Here is an 18,900-nt window from a genome sequence, read left to right as displayed (position 1 = left end):
TGCAGTTTTGGAGTATAGAATCTAGGGTTTGACTTAAGTAGGTGTAGTACTGTTTCATACAGAAGGACGTAGGTATCAGAACTGGTAAATGTCCTGTTAGAAAAGCACTCCTTTATCATTGGTTTATTTAAAGGGAGCTAACAGTATATCCCTAATCCTTTCTCTCTTTTGTTTCATGCATTCCTTTTTGCTTACACTTCACTAGCAAGTTCCCTGAACACATTACTAGTTAATACTTGGACTAAATCTCTTTTTTCCTTTTTTTTCTTACAATAAAGAATAAAATGTGAAAACATGGTGCTTTGACTTGCTTAAAATTCAAAATTATAATCTTTGGGCCTTTGAATAAAGTATTCATCTGAAAGCAGAGAACCCTGGGTGCCATAGGTTTCTTGGTGTTGCTGTAGGCAGGACAGGTAGGTAGAAGACACTTAAACAAGTTCTCAGGTTTCCCCAAGAGGCATAAGGGTTGAGTGAGAGTGGACTGCTTAATTTCTCTTCAGACTGTGTGTGAGTATTGATAACTTTATATCGAAGATTCTTTTCATTGGAATGCATTTTTTATATATAGCCATTGTTTTGTCCAGAAATCTTGTGGAATCCAACAAAGCGGAAACAAAATTACATTGGGCTTACAGATCTGATTGACAGTGGTTAGGTAGCTGTCTTATGTGTATACACTCAAAGTAAAGGTCTGTCTGTGGAGATCTTAGCCTCTGTCTGTCTTTACATGCTAAACATGTGATACATTTGATCAGCAAAAGAACAAGAAGTCAACTAACTCTTCAGTTAGGCAGCATGGCACAGAAGCATATGCATACTTAATCAGAATGTCTTCCAAGAATAGAAGTATCCTGGGACCAAGGGGAAAAAAACCTTCCTGATTTGGTTAGCATATCATCATAGACTCTACTCCAAAAAATTAAATTCCTATTCTTTGAATTCTTTCGCATTCTCAGGAAACAGTGATCTCCCAAGCTTTGCATGAAACTAGAATTTCTGTGCTACAGGTTCATTGCCAAAGTGAGATGCCCAGGAGGAACTGAGCAGAGTCATGTGTGATTATTAAATGAAATGTGGGTATGGAGTGGCCTTATCCATACTTTGTGATGGCATTATGCACCACTGTAAATTATTACAATCCTGTTAATACCCACCTTAGAAAAGATATCATCTCTATATTTTTCCTGATGTGTTTTGGCCCAGGTTTCTTCTGTTTGCCCCAGCCCTGGCCTCAGATTCTAGTCCTAAGTTCTTTTTGGAGCCTGAGATGGGTGCTACCAGGGGAGTGATCACATCCAAGATCATATCAATTTCCATCTATCAAGAAGAATAAATAACAAAGAGGAGGATAGCGTTTCCAAGAGAGTCATGGTGGCCACTTAGCATTCTATTGGAGATTCTAGCTGGGGGTACTGAAGAAAAAATATAGGGTCCAAATTGGGATGGGGAAGTAAAGCTACTTCCGTTTACAGATAACCTGTGTTTATCAATGGGAAATCCTAAAGAATATGTAATTTTTACCAATTGTATGAGAACCAAGAAGTTCGGCAACATTGCTGAACATTAAGAGCAGCATACAGAAAATAACTGTGCATCTGTGTGTTCCTAGTGGACACTGCAAAATAATGTTTCTTGCAGTGCTATCAGAAAGAATGATTACAATCTCACATATTTAGCAAAAGCATTATAGGTCTTTTATTACTGGAAAATGTATATTATTAAAATTAGATCAAAACAAATAGAAAGGCATCACTTGTTCATAGATTGTAAAGATTAATAGTTCTAAAATAGTAATCTCCAAGTCAATCTATAGATTAAATAGTTACCAAAATCACCGCTTTGTTCTCTGCTGAAACTGACAGTCCTAAAATGAGCCTGGGTAAAAGGAACCCAGAAAAACCCAGCTGATCTTGACAAAGAGTGACGTTGTCAGACTCAGTTTCCTATTTTCTAAACTTACCATAAATTCCCACTAATTAAGACAGTATAATATTATCATAGAAATATGAGGGAGTTGAATGGTGTGGAAAGACTGGAAATAGACCCTTCCATGTATGCACAGCTGGTTTTGACACAACCAGTGAGCACAACAGCTCAGTGAAGAAAGGGTCACCTTTGCAAAAGCTGATGGTTAGGCTCTTGAGTATCCACGAGCACAGCAGTGCATTTGGACCCTACCTCTAACATATACAAACTCCGAAGCGAGTTAGAGACCTAAATGTAAAAGATAGAGCTATGAAAACACAGGAATGGTCCTTCTTGACCTTATGGCAGACAATAATATTTCATGAAAGTACAAATAACAAAAAAAAATTTATTTGACTTCATCTGAACTAAACATTTTTTTACTTAAAAGGACAATATCAAGAAAATGAAAGTCTCTACACAATGAAGCATATGTTTCATGTATGGTAAGAAACTTATATCTCAAATGTACAAGAACTCAAAAACTGAGTCACTCAGTGGGATACAGTTTCTCCTGGGCCTTTTCAAATCCTGGATTGCACATTAGCATGCAGGGAAAATTTCAGCGCCTGCTCATCCAATACCTCACTCCCAACATTCCTGATCTCATTGGCCAGAGGTAGAAACTGATTAGAGTTCTTACTAGATTACAGTGTGCATATGGCTTGGGGTCAGAACTGTCTCCCTAAGGGCTGCAGGGTCCTCTCTGTACACACAGGGGACAGTTACCTCTGAAACCATCAGATAGGTCAAAAGGTACTATTGTTGACTGTGCCTGTTATCAATTTTTTTTCCTGGAGACTATTGTTCACAAAACAATAATGCTAGAAACAGGCCACAGTGCTGAAGGTCACAACTGCTATCTGTGGGACAGAAATGCTCTCACGTCCTTGGACGATCATGGGGCACACGGAATATTTTTATTAGACAATCCTAAAACCATTCCTGCGTTTGTCCAGGATTAGGATGCTGCTTGTTTCATTGTGTTTTTTCCACACATGCTCTCTGTCCCAGAAGCTTTTTAAAAAACAATCGACTTGACTCCTTTGATACATTCCCAGGCTCTTACCAAGCAGCTTCAGACATGGTCCCTGTGTCTCGGTGATGTTGTTCTCTGTCTTTAGCTCGACACTCTCAGAGCTCAGTTGTGAGGCTAACATGGCTTCTTGTTCTCTGGACTTCAGTTTCTTCAGTTCCCACTAATTTTAGACTGTTACCTGGCTCTTGTGATTTCACGTGACCACATCCTTCCTGATGGCTTTATAATTTTTTCCTCTAGGTGGTTACTTGCCAATTAGTTAATTCTTTGGGAATTCCCTTCCCTTTCTGCTGTTTCCTCTTTGGAGCCCCTCCCTATCTTTTAACTCAGACAACATGTTAGTTGTTAATTTTGTGATTACTCTTGGACTCATCTCCTTCCACATGCACATCCTTTCATCCTGTGGTTTATAAAGTCCTTTGGGACAGACATATCACAGGTACATTCTACAATGTCTGTCTGTCTGGAAGATAGAGAAACTGCAAAGACCTATTAATTAAAAATATTCTAGATCATATTTATCGTATTCCTTAATTTATAGAATAAAATCAGCAAAACAGAGGAGTTGCCTCTAAACTACCTTTTCAACAGGCAGAGAAGTTTTTATTTATGCAGACTGCTAGAATAGCCTTTTTTGTAACTGTGAGACTGCTGGTGTTGAAGGTTATGCTAATAGAAGCTTTGCTCCAGGAATGCTAACTATTATAACAGGAAGGGGATCCTGGATCCTGGAGCTGACACTAGTGTAATGCCCCAGCAGAAGGGCATGGTCAGCCATGCAACAGGCAGTTTGTTCTACCCTGTATCAATTAAGGAGCCCAGACTACTGTCATTGCCTTTTCTTTGGTTTGTTCCAGGTATTCCTGGAAATCAATATTTCTCATGGACTTGTGGACCGCTTCCATGGGTATGACCAGGACAGGAAGTAGGCCGTGTCTTTTGTGCTCACATACCATTGGCTAGAACTCGGGAATGTGGCAAGGCCAACTACTAAGGCAGTAGGGCACCTTGCTCCTTTATACACATGGAAAGAAGAGCAAGCATATTTAGTGTTCAACCCCTGATGTCCACTACAAATAAAAATTCCAACTTAAGTGGTTGATTCTCACTGCAAAAACAGTAACAAATCAGATTATTTCGATTGGGACTTCAGTAATCTGTCAACATGTGAGTGTTCATCACAGTCAGAGTTTTATTGAAGGTGCTGAGACGAAATTACATCATTCAGGAATGAAAGCCAACTTGGAAAAACGAGTTTGCATGCAAGATCAGGCATTCTAGGAGATGGAAGGAGTAAAAGCAGTTCTGTGGTGTGATCGCTCCGAGTTCCTGACCAGACATTAGCTCCAGTGTGAAATATAGCACTAGGAACACCAGGAATAAATGCGAATTTGTTAATAAACTTCAATTTTATAGTTGCCACAGTGACTTAATTCTCACAATTTAGGGAATTATTAAAATCAAATGTGTTTGGCCTCTTTGTTGTAGTTGTTCTGTAAACTCAGTATATGTTCTATATGACAGGAACATCCCCCAAACAAATCCAACACAGACATATGTCTGCATTAGTCTTTGGCTTAACCTTAACATTCATAATGAGAAAACTGGTTAATCATGAGCAGACAGGTTTAATATTAGGACACATTGTAATAAGTTGTCTGGGTCCACTTATTACAGAATTGTGGATTTTCTTTTAAACGTTTGCGATGTTTGCAGACACATCTCAGGTCCTAAGTCTAAGCACAGAGCTCTCTTCCATTTAATATACACTTTGGATACACAACCTGAAAGAACTGTGCAGTGTTTTTAGCTGACTTACATTTCAACTACAGCTCTCATGTGAGGTCATGTGTGGAATTTTCCACTTGTGACATCATGGTAGCACTAAAAACATACTGGATTTTAGAACATTTCAAACTTCAGATTTTTATTAGATTTTTTATTAGAAATGAATTAAATCTCTACCTCTATTCAATCTATACCTCATTTGCTGTTTTAAAATAAAAGGAACATTTGACATACTTGTGTTCTACTGTGGGGAATGCTATGTAATGCTAAGTGATTCTGAACCACACAAGTAATTCATGCACACCAGAAGATGCCTGTACTGGGACTCAGACGTATATAGCTATACTGCTGTGCAAAGCTAGAGTGGTCATGTGGTGCATGATAAGTCATGACCCAACGTGGAGCAGGGTATTCCAAATAAAGATAAACATATTAGAATATTTGGAAGCACGGCCTGCTGTGCTGCATTCTGTGGGATCTGGTGAGATCCACTACCACAAAGAAGACTATTGATAATCCTGAACCTCTTTTCTCCTTACGTCCTGAAATCATGCTTCTCAAGCCCGACAACTCATGAGCCTGTCATTTTTGTGTTTGAAGCAGTGGATGGCTGTGTAGCCAAGGCTGCCTTTAAACTCACTCTGTAACCAAGGCTGACCTGCAACTTAGAATCCTTCTGCCTGAGGCTTCCAGGTGGCTGGAAGAAACTGACACCATGGCCCAGGCAAGACAAGTTTTTAAATGTATTTATTTTATCTGCACATTTATGTACATACATTTGAAAGTTGACCTCGTAGCTCTAGAATAAACGTACAATTCCAGCATAGACTATAAATAAAGCTACAGAATTATTGTGATTTAAATCAGTGAAGTTGGGCTTGATATTTAGTTAGGATTAGCCTTGACATGGAAGGACACTCATGTAGGTGGCATTTGAGCTGGTTTTTAAGAACAGTAGGGTGAGGAGCTGGGCATATGGAGGTGAGAATATAAAGAGAAGAATAGGAAGTGATTTTAGGGTCTAGTTATGTAAGATTGAGCAAATATTTGAATAGAAAAGAACCCTTTGGGAGTCAAATGTGGGTCAGGGACATAAGGTTACAGACACTCTGGGCTGTGGGGCCACGGGATAAACAGAGACAGCTGAAGATGTGTGAAGAGAATAATAGGATGCTATACTTTTAAATGTTCTTACCTGTAGGGATATTTAAATAAGTTAGAAAAGGGAAGAGGGTCAGCTCTGTTCATTTGGTTTATTCACTCCTGTTTGGCCAGGACCTGGAACATAATTGACTCTCTCTCAGTGTCACGGAATGACTGTATGGTATATGCTATGTGCCTGAAACCTGGGGGTGGGGGGTGGGGGGGAGCCTTCCCTGCAGAAAGCAGCCTCACCTCGACCAGGTGCTCCACATAGAAATAGCAACTGATGGCATGAGCTGGAGAGCTGCCTGTAGCTAAGGGCCCTGGAGAAATGTGCGGGGTTGTAAAGGAGAAAGAAAGGAGGAGCCGGCTAAGGCCAGGCCAGGCCATTCCTGCTTCTGTGGTAGCTGGTGGAGGGGGGACACTGAGAGATGACGGGAAGGTGATTTGGGAGAAAAGTGTATACAGTAAGCCAGGAGAGGAGAGTTACTCACTTATACATATGCAGCCCGTAACTACTGATTTTGGATTTTGAAATTGAGCGTTATTTTAAAGCAGACTTCCTTTGACATTACCTAGTGTTAATATATATGTGTATACATATACACATATACATATGGATACCTTAAAAGGCACATATGGATTACTGTTAGGGGAACAAGGTCAAAGGGAATGAAGTGTGTCCCAGAAGCATGTTCGCTGCAGGTAACTTGCAGGATGGTGTACATCCATTTGCAGTGTGACACCCGCTTCCTTTAGGCTTCTTACTACGACGACACTGAGCTAAATGTTAGAACATCATACATAATTGTTAGGCACCAGGATGATTAGATCACAAAAAGATGTTTGCTTTTTGAATTCATTTAATTTTCTGTCTTTATTAGTGACCTACCCCGGGATATTTTAAGTTATTGTATCGTTTTATTTCCAGACAAGTTTTGCGAAACTTATTTTGCCTAAAGCAGGCACACAGATCAGTTGTGAAAAAATAAAATAAGACATAAGCTCAAAAATAGGCATTGCTTCCTTCCTACTTTATGGCTCCGAAAGCCACTGTGAGCCTCTTCCTTGCATTTACTACACCAGCAAACTGCAGGACTGAACATTAGTCCTTCCTACTTTATGGCTCCGAAAGCCATTGTGAGCCTCTTCCTCGTGTTTACTACACCAGCAAACTGCAGGACTGAGCATTATGTTTTCAGTTTGATTAAGTTGACTGCAGTTGTTTTTTGGGTGCCACTTAGAGCCCACTGTGGAATAAAATTAAAACGTTCTTTATGACACAACAATTGACTTGCAGAAAATGGCATTTTTCTTTTCTCCCTGAGTGGCAGTATACTCTCCCCCTGAGTTTCCCATCTGGGCCTCCGGGCTCCAATTCTCCAGATTCATGTTCCTGGAGTGGGAGTGTTCGTTCCCAGGCTCCCGGAAGGCTCCCATCTCCTCCTCCCCTCCGAGCAAGTTCATCCATTCACAGGAAAGGCCCAACGGCTCTCTTCTCCTCTTAAGGCTTTCTTCATCTCTGCTGAAATACCAGGCCCAGCCTAGATTGCTTATCTCTTGCACACAGCATGGGTCTTGTGCTCCCTCCCACGGAATTACACATGAGTACACTGTGGGCTCCTGAAATGACAGAACCAGGTCTCCTCTATATTTCTACCAACTCCTCCATTGCTTGCTCACAGAAATTAAATAAATAAATAAATAAATAAATAAATATAAAGTATGTACAGGCATCATGGCACATGTATACAAACATACATACATGCACCAAATAAACAAATAGATAAATAAATAAATAGAAAAATAAAGGTTTGTTGGACAGATGGATAGAGAATATTTTGAAATTTAAAAAGCATGCAGCCTGCCCTCTCAGACATTCATGACCCCTTTATAATACTTCATGTTCCCTTTAATAAGCTGCATGTCTCATATAATTCATGGATGGTGCAATCATTCACCATTCTTGGTGACATCGGCTATCTGATGGACACTGAGTACTTTTTGTTGTCATTTGCTGATGCATGAGACCCAAGTGCTCAGGTACATGCTTGCTGTACTGGTTGAGTAAATGAATGAAACTAGAAGCCCAGGGTCAGCTTCTCCATTTCCTGAGTTACTGCCAGTGGTTTCCCAGGTAAAGGCCAGTGTTGTGGCAGAAGATGAGGAAGAAATGCAAAGTAAGTCTCCCACTTACTAGCTGTACAACTCCGAGCAAACTCCCTGACTGCACTGAGAAGGTCATTCCCTACCCTTTTAAAGAAGAGCGTGACCTAAAATCACTATGTTGGACTAACATTTAGGGGGAAAGTATACTGTACACTTAATGGCTGAAGTTCTCTGCTCACTCGTAATAGATTGGACTCAGCCATGATACCCTCCATCCTCAGTCACCGTGTCTCCTCTGGGAAGCAGGGTTTATGTATGTTACCCCCCTTGCCAATGAGAAGCAGGGGTCCTGAGACCACACAGTGGAGGTGGTACAGTGCTGCTGGGCAGCTGATCTGCTGAACACACCTGCTGCATGCTCGCCCTTCTAGGGGCTGCTGTTATGGGGACTGCTTAATATCTCCCCTGGAGTAGAGCTTCTAGACCTTTCCTTCCTGCCTTAATATGCCTGAGGAATGCAAAGAGCTGATGAGTCCACCAGGAGATGTTGTCATTAAATAGCCTAACCCTCCCAAAGCATGAGGTGCAGGGGAGTCTGAGAATCCAAGCCCCTACACACACACACACACACACACACACACACACACACACACACACACACACACACACACACACACACACACACACACACATGCACCCCGACATGAATCAGACCTTCCCTTCCTGCTAATGAACACTACCTCCAGGTCATTCCTACCCTATAAATAAAATATTTGTCTTGTTTTCTACCCCCCAAAATAAAATATTCTTTCATTAAAACTGTTTCAGAGATCACCATAATGGTTTAGAAGTCAGTTCCCTACTTATGATTGGAACAACCAAACTGTTGTTACTGCCTTCACTAATAATTGGAAGAGTACTGGATCTTTTCATTTTAAAGAGGACTGCGAATGCCATTTCAAAGCATACAGTTGCATCACTAATAACTCTTAATTATTGTACTAAAGTTAACATAAAAAATGAGGAAAGCTGTCTTCCCTCTGAAGGAATTAACCTTTCCAGATATTTTCATTGGGCATTTAATATGACTAACCCAAAATTAATGGGCTAGATTTTGTCAGCATCTGAAAAACATCTTTTACATTTCAAGAAGTGGATTTCCCTTTTGCAATAGTTTGTCATCATTTCAGAAGGCTAAAAAGGTACTTTGGAGAGTATTAAAACAAGAAATAATTTCATCTGGATGTTATAAAGCTTCATTATGCTTAATTGATTGGGAAGGTTGGTGGCAAGCCAGAGAGAACTGGCAGATGGATGCATGGAACTTAAAAGGAAATATATGCATTTAGTGTCAAGCACTCCTTCAACTCTCTGAAGTTTTCTTTTGGTAGTTTTATTGTAGTGATTAAGAGCTAAGCTTTGGCACCCTTCTGGTCTACAGCTGAATTCCACTTTTCTGCTCATTAACCCTGTGCGTTGAGACACATCACTTCCCATTCTGGATCTTGGTTTTCCTTACCTGGGCAGGAGCAATGCTTTCTTAGTGATGTGGTCACACTACAGGAAGTGACAGGAACATCATCTGAGCCATGCCCACTCTAGGCACTGAGTGGTGTTTGTCATCAAGCCACAACCATGTAGGTATGCTGGTGCATGTGATTGCCATATTGTCAAGTGAATGGAAAATGTCTGTAGGGAACCCTAGGTATAGTTTTCAATTTGGTAAGGAAACTCCATTTATTTTCTTTATTTCTTTTCTCCATTTTTTTTTCCAACTCAAGAACTTTATACTGAGTTATAAACTGTCAATTTGTGCATAAGTAACGTGGGAGGGAGGGGCACCAGAGGAAAAGGCTATCTTTTTTTCCTTGAGTTTGTCATTGTCATTGTTGTTGTTGTTGTTTTGAGAAATGGGGACAATTAAACCCGAAATCCTTGTGACCTAGACTACCATGTCTTCCAGCTCCAGTAGAACCAGGTATACCCAAAGCACCACCATATTTTTTTGACACAAGATCTTTCACTGAACCTGGAGCCTTCTGATTGGCTAGACTGGCTAGTTAGTAAGCACCAGGATCCTCTTGCCTCTGCCTTCCCAGAGGTAAGGACTGAACTCAGGCCCTAGTGCTTGTCTGCTTTTCCAGACTGGGCCATCTCTCCAAAGCCATACAAGTTTAAACTAAAGAAATTCCGTGGTAGGGTATGGAGTAAGCAGGTCTGAATTCCAACTTCCTCATATGAAATTGTATTTTCTAGGAGAATGCGTGGAAGGGCTTCGGGAGAATGACTACCTGCTGATCCATTCGTGCAGGCAGTGGACGACCATCACTGCCCATAGCCTGGAGGAAGGTCACTATGTCATTGGGCCAAAGATAGAGATCCCTGTACATTATGCAGGTAAGACTCAGCAAGACAAGGGGGTGGGCTGGGAAGCTTGAAGAGCCGATTTTATCTTATCCTTGAAGCAGGAACTAGAAATTGCCTATCAACTAGAGAGTATGCCGACTTAAAAGAATCAAACACTTCTGTATGGTTATTTTTTAATCCATGATATCTCCATTTTGTCATAGATATTTGTAGTTAATGAAGCTGGATGCTTATAAGGTGAAAATTTTACACGAAGAATTCCTCTGTGGTCTTAGAATTGGAACACTATGGGCAGTCCCTGAGCTCCACAGTCTTGTGCCTGAGTAACCCAAGTATAGCCTGAGTGTTGCTCTTGTGAATGACTAGGATGTAGCAACTCCACAAGGTGCCATTTCACAAGTGCACAGTGCTCCCTGGTTTTAAAAGTATCTGTTTAGAAGTTAAGATGCCTGGGCCCATTAAAAAAAAAAAAAAAAAAAAAAAGATGCCTGGGCCTGCCACTCCTAATTAGTCTTTTAGAATATAGCAGGAACATGACTTCATTGCTCTGGTTAAGTGTGGATGGTGCCCACCCTGTCACTTTTGATCTCCATTCAGTTCTGGGATACCATTGAACATGATTTTGTTGAATGAATTCTGTGGTCAGAACTGAACTTGTGCTGTATTTGCTTCAATAAACTTTCAGTAGGGGTAGCGTATAAACCAGTTTTTAAAAACCAGACACATCACCATCTGCTATCTTCTGGTTTTACAGTTTGTTGTACAAGGTTATTAACTTACCTGTAATTCAACTTTCTTAAAGTTATACTAGGATATATATATATATATATATACATGGATATATATACATGTATATATGTATACATGTATATATATACATATATACATATATGTGTGTGTGTGTGTGTGTATGATGTACACACACACACATACACAAACACACATTGGTTTTTCAAGACAGGGTTTCTCCGTGTAGCCCTGGCTGTCCTGGAACTCACTCTGTAGACCAGGCTGGCCTCAAACTCAGAAATCCTCCTGCCTCTGCCTCCCAAGTGCTGGGATTAAAGGCGTGCCCCACCACCGCCCGGCCTAAAGTAGGATTTTTTCCAGCTAACTATAAACTGTGCAGAGCTGGGCTGCTGTTTTGGCTTTGGCAGACCTGTCTCCATGCTTAGCAAATTATTTATTTGAAAACAGAATCTTGCCGTATTCTAGAATGGTAGCAATTGGTATTCATTCCACCAGTATCTAGCAAATAAAACATGCTTTTTGATTCTTAGAATTTTCAGCTGCTCACTAAATTTAAAAAATAGGAAAAAAAACTTTCAAAAGTATTATAGGAAAGAAAACTTTTGTTCCCCAAAACTTTGTTTTTCATAATTCTGCTAGCTACTTAGTTATTTGAGTAGGTTTTATGGGGAAACATGAGTAGACGCGCCTGTGGAAGGTGCTGTGTTTACCCACTTGGAGGCAGGCAACTGGGCAGTATTCATAGGAATGGGAAATTTACAAGCCCTCTGGATTGGCCAGATTTTCCTCGGAAGAGGTTCTACTCACAAGGTTCACTTTACTTTCAGCAGGCTCAAACTCTGGTTTCTCTATGAAAAAATAAGAAATAAATCGCCGTCCTGAATATTTTTAACAGAGCTGTGTTCTGTCAGTTGACTTGAGCTTTGGAAATTTCTACAAAACATGGTGACTATTTCCTTCAACCCTGTCTTCCCAGAGGGCTGATTTCAGTGGGTCATTCCCTCAGATTTCAATGGAGACCGTCCCTCCTGCCTTGACCTGGACCTGCAGTGCCCTGGCCTGTTTCTCCAATCTTTATCTTCTCTAAAGAGGGGACATTCTACTGTCGCTGGGTCAGTCACCTCCCTGTTTCCTGACTATACTGGATACCTTTCCGTTTGCCCCACTCCTTCTTCCATGCCACTCCTCTGGCGAGGGAGGGCACTCTTCTGTCATAGATTGGCTCTGGATCTCTTGACTTCATGTCACGTCCACTTGACACTCTTCATTCCATTGCTGCTTTTCATGATCACACATACCTTCCCTTCACTCACCAGTTGGAGTGAGTATACAATCCTTAACAAAGGAAATGTTAAAACTCTCTTGCCCAGCGGTGGTGGCACACACCTTTAAACCCAGAAGTTGAGAGGCAGAGGCAGGTGGATCTCTGAGTTTGAGGCCAGTTGGTCTACAGAGGGAGATCCAGGACAGCCAGGGCTATACAGAGAAACCCTGGCTCGGAGACAAAAAGAACCTCTTGAGCATCCTTTTCTGTCAGTCTACAATTGATAAACTTCTTTGTGGAAATAGGTGTTCAGTCTTGGCTACACAGTGGAATCAAATAGGCTGTTCTGGAGAGACTCATTGCTGAGTCCTGTCTGCACAAATTCTGCTTCAATTGGTCTCAATGATGCCATAGGTCTAAATGGTTGCATAAGATTGGCATCAGGATTTCAATGGCTAAAAATACAATTAAAGTTGGGGAAGGGCATCCAGTGCCAAATGATAAGATTCCCCGCCAAACAATAAACAGTATTTTGAGCTTATACTTTTATATTAATGGTCATCCATCTTTCACTGGGAAGAAAGGCTTGGCATGTTCAAACACTTATTCTCTATATGAGAAATGATGTTACTGGGACCAGGGATGAGGCCTATAAAGCTGGTTGTTGCAAAGATATGAATTATCTTTAATGAAACAGAACTGCCAAAGCTAAATTAAGAAAGAAATGAGGACACTAAGGTCATACCACTTTACTTTAACGTATAGAAAACAAATTAAAGAAAGGGAAACCTGATATGAGGCCAAGTGCCTTATGAGGTCATTTACCACGAGACAAGCAGGAGCTGGTGGCTGGTGAGCAGTGTCGGTCTCAATTTTCTGAGCTATTTTCCTTGAATTGCTTCAGCAGGAAGCCTGAGGAGAAAATCTGAGGGCCTCACAGATATGATTGATCTTTTGTTTAGGGCTCCACACATTTTGACAGCACTGATGCGTTTGCATTTCAGTTTACAGGCAGATAACTGGCTCCTTTGCCTCTTGGTAGAACATTTGCCTCAAGTATGTTCAACCCTGACCTTAATCCCCAGTACTGCAAAGGAAAAGTTTCAAAGACACATTTTAGTGGTTTTCTAGGTTCTTTTTTCCTGCAGTCTTCTAGGCAACAGGTAGACCAAGAAGGCAGTTTGTTTTGGTTACACTATAAAACTGAGATTTATTAATTTAAATACAATCATGTCAGTAGTTTTCATGGCATATTCATAAACTGTTTTCTTAGTTTTCAGGCAAAGTTTCACTGTTTCCCAGGCATAACTCAAAATTCTGGGCCCAAACCATCCTCCTGCCTCAACCTGCACAAATACATGCGTGCACCACCATGCTTAGTTTACAGCGGCATATAGTTTGTTTCTAAGAAGAGATTTATTACAAAGTTCAGCCCTTGGAAGAAAGAGCATTAAAGTGCAGTGTGGGAACAAAAGCCATCACTTCTATTGTTCTTGCTTATTTGCGCTCTGGCTGTAATTAGCAGAGGATACACTCACCCAGCATGTATTACTATTGTATTATTAGCTTCAGGATTTATCTAAGTTGGGATTCATCTCTCATTCCTGGAGAAAGCCTAATAAGTACTTCACAAATGACTTCAGCACATAGCAGTGGCAGCACTGTTTGATTTCGGCCACTTAGTCATCTATTGCTAGGGCAAATCCTCATTTCTTAGTGTATCCGTGGGATAGAGAGAGCAGAGCCCCTTTCTGCTGAGGGAGCCAGGAGGCTATGCAAGCGAAACACCTTTCAGGCTGCTTAGAGCTTTCCCAGCACACCACAGGGACTAAAGGTGACGGTCACCACAGCGATTCCAACAAAATGTTTTTCAGTTCCTAGCTCCCATCTTGGACTAATCAAAAGGTGAGTTGTTTTTCTGGTCATTGAAGCAGATGAACATTGACAGCCCTCAAAGTCGTTCTGGCTGCTGTGCATGGTTTGGTTTTGTTATCTGTGTGTGTGAGAGTGTCATTGTCTGTTTAGTTTTGCTTTTGTAAAATAATTTTGCTTGTTTTAAGAACTTCATACATGAGCCCTGCATCTACATCACTCTTTCCCCTTCCTCTCCCTCCAACTCCTCCTATATACCCCCTCCCAAATTCATGCTCCCACCTTTAGTTATCAATTCATGTATATACACAAATACAATATATGTTATATGCATATATACATGTAATAAGATATATATAATATATGTATGTGTGTATATATGTGTATATGAGATATACATATATATGTATATGTACATTTTATATATATATAATATATATGTATGTATGCATTACATATATATATATATAAAATGTCTGTGTACATGTGTGTGTGCATGTGAATGTTCAGCCTCCTGAGTTCATTTAGCTTCGGTCATATGTACACGTGTAAGGAACTTACCTCTTCAGATTGCGCGGTCTCTGTGGGAGCTTGTTCCTGGAAGAGATTCTGCCTCTCTCAGCAGCTTTTGGCCACCTGTAGCTCTTTATCTGGGGCTGAGACCATGTGGAATTTACCCCACCCATATCAGTGTTTATATTGTTCGGACAATCATATTTTGAGAGTTCATGGATACAGCTTCTTCCAACCATTTTCTGGAGGCCTCATCCTTATACCAGTCACTCAGTTTGGCCCAGTTTGGTCTCCCGTTTTAGCTTGTTTGTTTGTTTTTAATCATTCTTCCACTGCCCAAATGAGCAATTCAGACACACACACACACACATACACACACATTTATCTTGACTTTGAGTATTTGGGAGTAGACAGCACACATGCCCTAGTGCTTCACCATGCATTCCTAAAGGACAAGGTCAGTCTCTGTCTAATAGAACTGGCACAGAGTTGGAAAGTTCAGGGCACTTGACACTTTGCATTCCATGTTCCATGTTGTCGCCTGTCCCACGATTGTCCTTTATTACATTTGTGCTATTCAGGATAGATAGCATCAGACCTCTTCACGCACTTCATCATCAAGTCTCGCCAGCTTGCTTTCATCTGGCACTGTTCCTTGGCTGTCTTTGTGTTGTGTGGTATGGACATGTTTAAGGATTATCACTTCCTAATCAGATTCCACTTGTTCACTTTGTACCAGGTTACTATGTGTGTGACCATGGCTTCTGCAGGGAGCCAATGACCTTGTGCCTGTTATTAATCAGACCAGTTCTGATCGCTGAGTTAAGTTGATTTCTTTGCTGTATCTGTATTTATAGATAGATGGATAGATAGATAGATAGATAGATAGATAGATAGATAGATAGATAGATAACCATTGCTAGGAAATTTGAAGAGGAGACTTCCAGACCTAATCTTCCTGCCCCTCCACTTTATTCTGTCCACCATGGACCTTTCCTTCTGATGCAGTGTTTATTGTGGTATGTTAAGAATTGATTATTTGAACCTAAGCTGAGGCTGTCTCAGTCTTGCCCCGACTGTAAGGAAAACCTTTTCCCACTTGCCCACGGCTTTACTTGCCTGTGGCGACTAGCTTGGATTTACGGATTACTGTTCTTACTTATGTTAATGCTCAAATTGCTTGCCCATATCTGGGCAACATGCCCCCTGTGTTTTGGGCGAGTACGCCCTGCTTTCTGACTTACACAGCAGTACACTGCTTCAATGGGAGGAATGACTGAACAGCTCATCACTTTGTAAATGGAGTCCCATGGGTTTGGGCAGTGCACAATCTGGACAGCCACACATGTCCAAGAAAAGGGTGAAACTATGGTACTACTGCTGCTGCTGCTGCTGCTGCTGCTGCTGCTGCTGCTGCTGCTGCTGCTGCTTCTCCTCCTTCTCCTCCTCTTCCTCCTCCTCCTCCTCCTCTTCCTCCTCTTCCTCTTCCTCCTCACCCTCCTCTTCCTCCTCCTCCTCCTCACCCTCCTCCTCCTCTTCCTCCTCACCCTCCTCTTCCTTCTTCTCCTTTTCCTTTTTCTTCTCCTTCTCCTCTTTCTCCTTCTTCTTTTGATTTTATTTTTAAACAGAGTCTAACCATATAGCCCATGGTGGCCTCTGAATTGAGATCCTCCTGCCTCAGCCTGGGATTACAGGTCATATGCCTCCACATCTGTTTCTGAACTCAACATTGTTAAGAAGTCCCAATTCTGAATCTTTCCATATTCTGTGCCAGAGATTTTCATGAAATTTCTCATGTGAAAAAGAAACAATTTCCCACAATATTTAAGGAGCTGACTGTATCCTGAAGTCCGCACTCTGACATGGCAGCTGTAAGACACGCCTTGTGCTGACTTCAGAGGTGATTCGACATGCTTCAGATAAAGACTTCTTCTAGAAGCAGAGCTCTTCTGGTAACAGTTCTGAGAGAATGTATGCAATCAGCACTGTGTGTTTTGCTAATGGTAGAGAAGGAGCTCTGAAAAGCTGCAGTTGTTCAGGAAGAAGGTGGCTACTTTCATACAAGTGTATTCAAAATGCATCACAGATAAACTTTATCTTAACCTTCTACCTTCCCATCACTACCCGATGGGCAAAGGTTTCCTAGGAAATGTGCAACAGAACTCAGCATTTCATGATTCTGCATCCTTAGAACACCCGGCTCAAAATTCAGCCCTGCCCAGTTGCTCTGTACACCCACCCTATACCTCTTTCACTCTGACTTACCCAACTGAACATGTCTGTCCTTAAAAGTTCTTAAATGCCTTCCTACAGCTTAATTCTAGCCAAGGGTTCCCAGGGATGAGTTATTCTCATTTCACAGTTTATGTTTCTATTTATCAAATGCGTTTTGTCTTTGCAGCTTAGAGTCGTTAGTCCAACAGATTCAAATTATTACCTCGAAAGTACATCTCATTTGTGTGACCCTCCCCAGTCAGCCTTGAATCTAATTTAGTAGTCATAATTTGACATCGGTTTCCATTAAATTGGATACAAACTTAGGGTCACACAAAGACCTGGCTATGACATACCATCTGAAATTGTGTTTATTGTCTCGTGTTCTGTGAAATGGAGATTTCCCTGAGACCATTTTGTGGAGATTGTCATAGTTCTAACTTTGTTTTGTTTTGTTTTGTTTTGTTATTTGAGACAGGGTCTCTCTCCATAGCTGTGACTGTCCTGGAACTTACTATGTGGACCAGGCTGGTCTGATCTCACAAAGATCTCCCCACCTGTCTCCCAAGTACTGGGCTTAAAGATGTGTACTACCACACCTAGCCTATGTCTTACTTTATAAATGCCTCAGCACATGAAGCCTTTGAAGCAAGAGATTCTTCATGTTTACCTCTCAAGAAAAGCAAAAGAAAACTATCAACTTGGCCTGGTAGTCCATGTCTGTAACTCTAGCCCAAGGGAGGCTGAGTAAGAAGTTTATGAGTTTGAGGTCAGCCTGGTCATATATAGCAACTTCAAGGTCAATCTGAACTGCCTACTCAGACCCTGTCTCTAAAGACCAACAACTACCAAAACAGAACAAAAGTGTACCAAGACATGGCTTTAAGAAACCAAATCAGTGAGCCTGGCTCTGGTGAGCAAGGCCTATAATCCCTAGCTGCTCAGGAGGTCACGGCAGAAGTAGGACCATTAGAAATTCAAGGCCAGCCTGGACTACTTAGTGAGACCCTTTCTCAAAGTACAAAGTAAATAGAAGGTTGTAGGTAGAGCTCAGTGGGGAGCACTTGCTTAGCATGTGGAGCCCATAGCTTCAATGCAGTATAGACAGGAAAGAAGAGCAGAGGGGAGGGGAAGAAAACGGAGAGGACAAGTGGCTTGGATGTCATGCCTATGTGCCCGTGCTCCACCGCCTTGGCAGGTAGTGCAGTTCTCAGTGTGTTCAGGAGAATTCAGATCTCTCCATGAACCACTTGCTATCATCGTGGAAACAGATTGCTCCTGGGACGTAAGCATCTGATAAACTCCAGCCACGTTGGCTTCTATTTTTAAATTCCCACCCTGCTGCAAATCCGGTCAATCTCTAACAAGCCAGGATGATCTCAGAGCCTTCTCTCTGAGCTGCTTCCTGTGTAGAAAGAAGGGATGCTTGCACACATATCTGGTAGAGTTGCTTATGGGGTTTGCACAGCTCTTCTTCAACAAAGCACCTGGGTTTATGTGGCAGTGCCTGTTTTTAAAGACATAACATGTACAGTGTCTAGCTCATGACAAAAGTATAATAGTATGCTATCTAATATAACCTTGAATCATAATTACTGAACAAAAGGAAATGTTGAAACAAGTAATTTCATTCTCCTGAGTTACAAGTTTAATTAGTGTGAATCATCGGTTCACAGAAGTAATCGCTAGTATTGAACCTTTCTCTGTCATGAGGGAAAACCTATGATAAAAATGGAAAATGGCAAACTTTCTTTTGAAAAGTTCTGAGAGCTGCCATAATAGGCCAAGAGACATTCATCCCAGCCAGCCTGGCCGTTAATAATTATTAGACTCAAACAAGCAAGCAGCATCCATGACTGGCGTGCTCAGCCAC

General features: G+C 41.3%; 1 protein-coding gene across 2 annotated transcripts in view; it reads left to right on the top strand.

Moving 5' to 3' along the window:
* Garem1 (GRB2 associated regulator of MAPK1 subtype 1) overlaps positions 1-18,900 on the top strand; it is a 176,820-nt gene that overhangs the window by 56,636 nt on the left and 101,284 nt on the right. For both annotated transcript variants that reach the window (XM_031365066.1, XM_031365065.1), the window contains exon 2: positions 10,304-10,444. In XM_031365066.1, coding sequence (XP_031220926.1) covers positions 10,304-10,444 — 141 coding nt within the window. The remainder of the gene's footprint in view (positions 1-10,303; positions 10,445-18,900) is intronic.

Source organism: Mastomys coucha, unplaced genomic scaffold (assembly GCF_008632895.1).
Source record: "Mastomys coucha isolate ucsf_1 unplaced genomic scaffold, UCSF_Mcou_1 pScaffold13, whole genome shotgun sequence".
In the NCBI taxonomy this organism is placed as follows: domain Eukaryota; kingdom Metazoa; phylum Chordata; class Mammalia; order Rodentia; family Muridae; genus Mastomys; species Mastomys coucha.
The sequence above is the reverse complement of the archived record's forward strand: the minus strand, read 5'-3'. Positions and strand labels throughout refer to the sequence as shown.